This window comes from Rhinolophus sinicus, linkage group LG12 (genome assembly GCF_036562045.2).
Source record: "Rhinolophus sinicus isolate RSC01 linkage group LG12, ASM3656204v1, whole genome shotgun sequence".
NCBI classification, from domain to species: domain Eukaryota; kingdom Metazoa; phylum Chordata; class Mammalia; order Chiroptera; family Rhinolophidae; genus Rhinolophus; species Rhinolophus sinicus.
Window position 1 is genome coordinate 11708437 of NC_133761.1, and position 8558 is coordinate 11716994.

Genomic DNA, 8558 nt, shown 5'->3' on the forward strand with positions numbered 1-8558 from the left:
GCCTTGGATGTCTAGTCTTCTCTGAGGTAAGCACATCCAGGCCGCCCCTTCTTTTGCTCGAGGGAAAAAGAGGCCACACTTATGTGTTTGTAGGGAATCGAAATCTGCCACCCCAAAGTATGCCACTTTGACATAGGATTATTTTGAGCTGAAGACAATTGAAAAGGCACCCCTCCCCCAAAAAAGGATCTCTGCCTCCACCACCGCCCCACACATTAGCCTAAAAAGCAGGACATAAATTTCCACTTGGAAAGGTGTCTCCCTCTCCACCGATAAGAGGCCAACTCTTTGACTCTCAATCACCCATAAACCTTATTAATCTAAGCCTTATTTTTCCAGTCTCCCCCATATATTTACCTTCCCACAGTTTGCCACTCCTAAAAGCCTAAACCCCTTTTCCTTTGTCACTTCTCTACAAATTTACTGGATTTTGTAAAAAGCCCTCAATTGTAGCCACCCCTTTACGTTATTCACCAATGAGTTTATCCCCCGCACCTCATTTATTCCACTTGTGCACCTCAAGAGTTAATAAATTGTTTTTCTGTTGTTAATCTCTGTTTTGTCAGTGTAATTACCAGGGCCCCAGCCACAGAACCTAGGATGGTAAAGGTTTTTGTTTATTTTTCCCTCCTCCAACACTGTCTTGCCTGTCCATGTAATCAATATATGAATCTGGCCATCCCTATCTTTCTCTTCCTTCACCAGCAAATGAGAGTGTAAACTGGGTCAGATCAGAGGCTGCACTGTAGACCCAGCCCTCTCAGATTAAGGGGGATAAAACAGGAAGCAAGAACCTGGCTCCCTTGGGCTCCGAGCCGAAATTGCACTTTGCAATCCGCTTTATATCATGGGTGATTACCCTCCCAGTCAAGAACCCTCCAGAGGTGAGGAGGATTATAAAATTCCTCCAAGACCCCTTTTTCTGAGTGGAGGTCTTCGTGGTAGAATGATTGAACCCAAACCCAAACTCCTTACTCCAGTCTCATGTTTTTAACCTTCTATTATTATCCTCCACTAATTTTGACGCCATCCGTGCTTATTGTGTACTTAAAGGGCACTGTGCTAAGGGTTTTACATTTTACTTAAATCTTTGTATCAGCCTTATTTTGGTGGGTATTATTATCTCTGTTTTAGAGAGGAGGAAATTGAGGCTTCGCTCAATTATCAAGATCACAAAATTATTTATCCCATTAGAGTGGGAATTCTCCTATTTCTACCTTTTCATTCCCAGACCTGCATTTTCTATCAACATGGGACATGGCACTATTTAATGGGTGTTGATTTAGAGTATGTTATATCTTGGTGGATGATGTCCCACCTTCACAGGGTATTTTCTCCAAGCTTTTGCTTCAGTTTCAAAAGGTTTTTCCATCACTCCATCAGGCCAGCATTTTCTAGGTTGTGTAGTATGTGATAGGACCAGTGAATCCCACAGTCATGTGCCCACTGAAACACCCTGGCTATAAAGTAGGTCTCTAGGTCAAAAGCAGTATTATGTGGGATACATATTAATAGATCAAACACTTGTAAACCCTTGGATAGTAGTTCTGGCCAACATCTTGAGGGCAGGAAAGGCAAACTCATACCTGGAGATGGGAAGAGTCTAGTCAAGGTGAATCACTGTCCTAGGATCAAAGGAATGCAAAGTAATCAACTTGCTACCAAGCAGCTGCTTGGTTTCCTTGAGGGCGATGTTGTGTCAAGGGCTCACTGTGGAACATTAGGGAGTGGCTACTTGGTGAGTGGAGCCATGCTGTTGGCCTCTTGCTGACCGGCATCCCTGCCAGCTGACTACTTCGTTCATGAGCCCATTATGCCATTACTGGGGTAGCTGATGATTACAGATGCTGAAGTTCGCTGGCCAAGTCTTTTTGTTTACTTGGCTGTTGAGTTCCTCTTCCATGGTAGATGGTCTCTGGTAGGCACTGTGATGCAATACCAACTTCTTTACTCATGTGCCCAATCCCATAGACTTGTCTGCTCCTTTAGGCTTGCTTGTCCCTGATCTCCCAATTCCCCGCCCCCCACAGCCCTTCCTCCCCACCCTCCCATCAACTAGCCAATGTGTCTGCCACTTGCCATGAAGGTATATTCTTACTTCAGGCCACTTCTCTTTCCCCACAAAGTGGATGACCAGGAATATTGCCCAGAATTCTGCCTTTTGGGAGGATTCCATTCAATGCTGTTTTAAGGCCACTCCTAAGTAGGGCTGTAGGGCAGCGGCAGAGTATTTTTGTTTTGAACCCATATTTCACAAAAACCCATCAGTGAACTTAGCTCTGGCTTTTTTGTCCTCCTTAGGCTAGATATAAGGGCCTCTCAAGCGGCCATCATTATGAATTAAGGGAGGGACTTAGAAGTATGACATGGGAGTCTGGGCCACCTGCCTGTGCACCTGTTTCCTCTGACCCTGCTTCTCATCAATTCTAGATGTACCACTTGCACCTTATGATGCATTGACTTGGTGGGCCTGACAGAACCCAGCTCGTGATGCGACAACTCTGGCTACAGGGTCACTTGCTGTCTCCTGAGATGCTCAGTTCCTACTAAGGCCCATTAGCATGCTAAGGACTCATTTTTGAATGTCATGTGGTTCTCTGCTGCAGATGGCCTGGCCTTGCTACAGAACCCTAAGAGTCTACCTTGTGATTCTCCTATTGGAGCTTGCCATAAACTCCCACGGCTGCTCTGCTTATCACAGATACAATTGTCCCATAGAATCTCCTCAATTGAACAGCCCACGTAACGAGGCTAAGTCCACTAAAGCCTGTACCTGCTACAGAGCCTTTACATGCTCTGGATCCCACTGAAAACTGTCACCCAGTATATGAATCACAGCAATATTCCCAAGTTCTGAATTCCCACTAAGAAGCCTATAGATCTTGGTGTGCTTCCTTGGTGGCCGAGTAATATTGATCAAATGAGTGGGTGAGATGCAAAAATTTGTTCTTTACCTTGAAAGAGTAATCTTGGCATTAAAGCAGACCACTTGGACCCTTAAAATTTCAGTGCCCATGTCAATCTTCTTTCACCACTGAATACTCAGGGCATAATAGAGACAGAGATAGAGATTACAGATTAAAGATAGATGAGAGAGAGAGAGAGATCAGGTTGAATTAATTCATTCATGTGCGGCCTATCTGCAGCTTGTGGCAGGATGGTAACCCCTCAGCCCCTGGACATATGTGGCTCTTGGACCCATCTTCCTCATTGTTTCTCCCCCATTTTCCTGCCCATATTGGCTCAAGCCCCAGCTTCGCATCTTTAGTTGGAGGCAAGAAAGCCATAGACACACGTGAGAACAAAGCCAACATGTAAAAGAGGAGATGATTAATACAGGCCACTCGGGGGGATGGAAATGGAAACAAGCAGGTTCTGTCTGTGGTGGGATCACATGAGAGCTAACATTTGTGGAGGCTCACTGTGGACAAGACACTTGTTCTTCTTCACCCTTACAACAACCCTTATCTTCAACACATCTCTCACTGATTCCTCTTCCAAATTGATCTAATGACAATGTTACAAACATTTTCTGAGCACAAACTTCTCCTGTTATTCTTTTCAAGTGGTATCTGTTTGCACCCTGACTCCACTTACCAAACTTTTACCCAATTTTTAAGAACCAATTGAAAAACTGCTTCTCTGAAGACTTCCCCATTCACTTCTCAGAAGTTTTCTCCCCCACCTGTGCTCCTACAACATGCTGTCACTCATATGGCATTTATTTCACTGTATTCCAATTTGTTGAGTATTTGTGTTATTTCGGCTACTAGGCTGTGAGCTCCTCAGAGACAACTGTATCTAATGAATATATTTCCTGCGGCTCATGTATATAATAGGCACTTAATATCTGCAGAATAACACAAAGTTAACTAGTGCTGTCCTTATTGTCACCCTTGCCAAAAGGACAAGCAGCATAATTCAACCCCAGTCAGACAAATGCCAGGTGTAATCATAATCCTGATAAAGCCACACTTTTCTCTATTTCCTTTATCAGGCAAACAAGCCCACCGAAACAAAGCTCTGAGAAGTGACTCTCTACAATTAGTCATCCCAAGGGTAAAACAATGGTGATGGCCGACAGCCCTAAAATAAGCTGAGGCTTGAAACACTCTGCAGAATATCTCACATTCCCTCTAGCTCATTTTGTTGGTCCTGATGTTGTCAGCCAGGGAAGGATGATGAAAAGGGAGTCTGGGGCCTTTAAAAATCTAAAATTTTCATTAGAACTTTTAAAATAGCTAGCAATTGGCAGTTATTGCACAAGCTTAAGACTGAAAATCTAGTTTCCCTATGATTTAAAGACGTCATTGTTATCCCTTTTTCTAATATTTAAGACATTCCCCCCAACACTTGTTTAGGAATGCCAAAGTAGGGGAATAGAGTTAATACACTAGGGTAAATTTTGTCCTCTTTCCCTCCCAAACTTAGTCATAATAACAAAGCAGCACCATTTTAATGACTTGATTTGGACTCCATTGCTTAGTTCCATCAATTTTATTTCTCAAATCCATCTACCTCCCACTGCCACCACCCTAGCAAGCCACCATCACCTCATGTCTGGACAACCACAGAAACTTCCTCACCGGTCTGCTTCCATCCTGGACCCCTCCAGTCGATTTTCCATATTGGAGCCAGAGTGATTTTGGAAACAGCACTGCCTTTCACTCTAAACCAATATCCTGTGTACAACTGCTTATTAGATAATAGCCACGAGACAGTTCAAAAACCCTCATTTTGCAAATAAGGAAATCCAAGGCCAAAAGAATATTGAAACCATGTACCCAAGGTGAGACAGAACTGAAGTCAGAATTTGGAATTCATGATTGCATAGGTGGGTCTCAGTGAGCCATACTGCTTCTCCCAGATATGTAGTTCATTGTCAGGGTGATTAATGGAAGACAAATGAAATGATTTGGATTTATCTAGGGCAGGGGTGTCCAAATTGCGGCCCGCGGACCAACTGCAGCCCATGATCCATTGTTAATTGGCCCACAGCAAATTCCAAAAATATATTTAAATAAACCAGGTGAGGCAATACGTACTTCACCTCGAGTGAGTGGCCCGGCTGTTTGTGTATTTTACCACATATGGCCCTTAGTAAAAAACGTTGAAAAGTTTGGACACCCCTGATCTAGAGCCTGCTTTCAGGGCCACAGCTTCCGAGCTGATGCATTCCGGGTCACTCCCACACAGATCCTCATGTCTCAGGACCCACCTTCTCTAGCCAACCAGAGGACAGGGGCGGCATTCCAGATCCAGGACTATGTGATCCACGTGGGGAGCATAGGATTTCACTAGTTGGATGTGCAAGATTTGTGTCTTCCACGCTTTCCCATGCACCTGCTGAAGAAGAGCGGCAATGCGAGTTTCTGCAGATTCCGCCCATCTGTGCCACTCTGGCTTGGTGGCTACTGACAGCCCTTTTCTCCTAGAATCCCTGGTAGCTCCATTTCCCCTATGGTTGGTGATAATTTGCTGAGGATGAGGCCAGTGCTCCTCCTCCATTTCACTGCTTCTGGGAGGCTGGAGAATCTTCCCTGGGGAAGATTCCACATTTTGATGGATATGCAAAATGCCCCCAGCATCCTTTCGTAGCACTTGGCAAGCAATGGGCCAGCCTTCTTCGGAGCTGGGAATCAGCCCCAGGTTCACCCTGTCCGCAATGTTTGAGAGCTTCAGTTTTCTGTTATCCCCAAAGTGTATTTGGCACCGATCTAGGACTCCATTGAGCTCAAGGTTCTTTCTCAGAGCAACTACAGCATGAGGGTTCCACTCACAGGCGTGCACGAAGGCAGCGGCAGCATGCACTAGAAAGGGCAATGTAAAATAACCAATTCCTGCGTAGAGATCCACCAGCACTTGTCCAACGCAGGGCAACGATGCCACTCGAAGTTTCTCAGTGATGTTTCCGAAAGAGAACATACACTGGGTTATGTCAAAGTTATATCGGATCCCGTTATCCACGTGTTCCACCCAGCCATCGTCACCCAGCAGCAGAGTCACGGCTGGAGTTCGAGTGCCATCCGGTGATACCCGCCCGCGTTTGGCCAAACGCTGGACTCCCAGTGCGGAGGCAACAGTCTCCCAGAGTTCTGGTTCCAGATTTTTCCACTGCTCGGCTTTGAAACAGTCCTCACTCAGCAACAAGAGGTTACCGTGGCGTTGCCAAGATCGGGGCAAATCAGCCTCCAGCGCAGCTGACCAGGTCACTCCCTGGCTCTCTACCCAGCGACTCACCTGCAGACACAGCCTTTGGGCCGGCGAACAACTCTGCGCCTTCTTTGAAGGAACAGGATCCAGGAGCTGCGCGAGCGCACAGGTGCTGCCGGGAGCCACACGATTCCTCAGCTCCCGCAGGTGCTGCTCGCGGAGGGCCTCTCCCAGCACCGGGAGCGCCACGGTGCCATCCGGCATCGTTTTCACACGGTGCTGTCTATTCAGGAGTTTCTCCTTCTCGAGATATTCCCTGTATCGCTGGGCAAACCGACGCTCAGTCACAACCGCGACAACAGCCGCGGGCCTCCCACCTTCCCTTTCCATTTTGCTGGCCCCACATGCTCTCGGATTCACTGTGCGCGACTCCCTCTTCTCGGAGGCCACTCACCGCCCAGGGCGCACCCACGGCCGCAGCACTGAGAGACCCAAACGCCCCGCTGAGCCGGCGACGGAAGTGACGTCAAACCAGCAGCCCGGAACTAAACGATAGCGACGGGACGGTCGGCGAATGGCGTCGCCGTTGCTATGGTGAAGCTTCTGCCGCCACCTTTATTGTCGTTGACCGTTGCTTATTCAGAAAATTAGTAATGAAAACGAATTGTGTGGGCTTAAAACCTTCACATTAGTCGGTATCTTCCAGAACCCTCATGCACTCTCTTCAATGCTGCTCGCGAATCCAAAGAAAGCAATGCATCTGGTATGATGGTGGCATATTTTTTATTTATGTATTTAAACAAGTTTGTTAGGGCAAGCTCTCAAGTGTGAAGAGTGATTCACGGTTATTCCCTGTATGTGATACAATTATAGGTGATTCCATTTTCTTTTGTACATTTTCTCTAGTTACAAATTGCATGTGATGAACAAATGTTATTTTTATGTTAGGAAAATCTTTATAAAATCTATGAGGCCAGTAAAGAAATTGTTTTCTGGGTCCCAGACAAATGGAAACTCCCTTTAGTTTCATTTTTAGTGGGAGAGGGGAGAAGTCATATCTCACAAAATATTTTTTTGTCTAGGTTACCTTCTGTTCCAAGGTCAATCTAAAACCTTGCAACAATAATTGATTCTTCCCCGGGCACCACAAATTCAACACTTCCCAAATGCACTCCGCTTGTGATCTCCCTACTCTTTAGCTTGTGAAATGCCCCTGCCAGTCTCCTAGATGCTCACGTCGGAAACCTGGGACTTTTACTTATGCCTCTCCCTTGTCCTCAGTGCTCATAACAAAGCCATGTCCGTTTTGTCTTTTTTTTTTTTTTTTGAACATTTTTTTTAATTAGTTCAGGTGCACAAAACAATGTAATAGTTAGACATCATTTATATCTCTCACTCAGTGACACCCTCCCTCCCCCCATCCGCTACCCCTCTGACATCGCACACAGCCATTACATTTCCACTGTCTATTCCTAATGCTGTACTCCGCTTCTTGTAACTGTATGTATATATATATATATATATATATATATATATATATATATATATAAAATTGTAGTTGACATTCAATAATGAATGTCAATAATGAACATCTCCGTTTTTAATGAACTTTGCTTGTTACATTGTTCCCCAGAGAATCCCTTTTACTGTCCCAGTGACAGAAGTCACTAGACCTTGTCCCTAGACCTTGTCTGTCCCTAGACCTTGTCTTTGACTTTTTTACAGCTTCCTGAGTGGACTTTCTGCCCTTTTTTATTTCACGGATAACATACTATTATTTCACTCCCTTTATTTTACGTGAATGTGTTTGAATTATAATCAAGATAGTAAACAATTTTTATCAGCTTTGTTTGATTATATAAAAGCCACATTTAAGCATATTATACCATAATTAAATATTATTGGCTTTGAATAATTCATATTATGATACTTAGAACTTGAGACTTTGTAATATTTAAATTTATAAAAACTTAAAAATAGCAAGCTTTAATAAAATACCTTATATGAAAAGTTCTCACTTTAATTCATTAGTAGGTAGTTTTATTGAACCTTTTTTTATGTTCTACAGTAAAATCCCAATATGATTTATTTTTATATGGTGATGCTTGTATTTTTACTTATTGATTTGTAGTGTTTTAAATGTAAACAGTAAAATGAACACTCATGGGTTATATCCAGAAATAATCTTTATTTTGTCCCATTACCACCCTGCTCATGCGTGAAAACAGGCCATCTGTAGCTTTTCTAAATGACCCATTTTAGGAGTGCGTTGTTTAATTCACCAGATTTCCTTGTAATTGATTCTTAATTTCCTTCCACTGTGGTCAGAGAACATACTTTGGTTTCAATCCTTTTAAATTTATCAAGGCTTGTATTATGGCCAAGCATATGGTCTGTCGAGAATG

At 44.1% G+C, this 8558-nt stretch overlaps 1 protein-coding gene across 1 annotated transcript; it reads right to left on the reverse strand.

Annotated features, from left to right (window-relative positions):
- Positions 1 to 4482: 4482 nt before the first annotated feature.
- On the reverse strand, positions 4483 to 6667 carry TRMT12 (tRNA methyltransferase 12 homolog). The gene has a single exon (XM_019720800.2). It carries the CDS (start codon positions 6541 to 6543, stop codon positions 5224 to 5226), a length of 1320 nt encoding a protein of 439 aa, XP_019576359.2. The 5' UTR covers positions 6544 to 6667; the 3' UTR covers positions 4483 to 5223.
- Positions 6668 to 8558: the final 1891 nt, after the last annotated feature.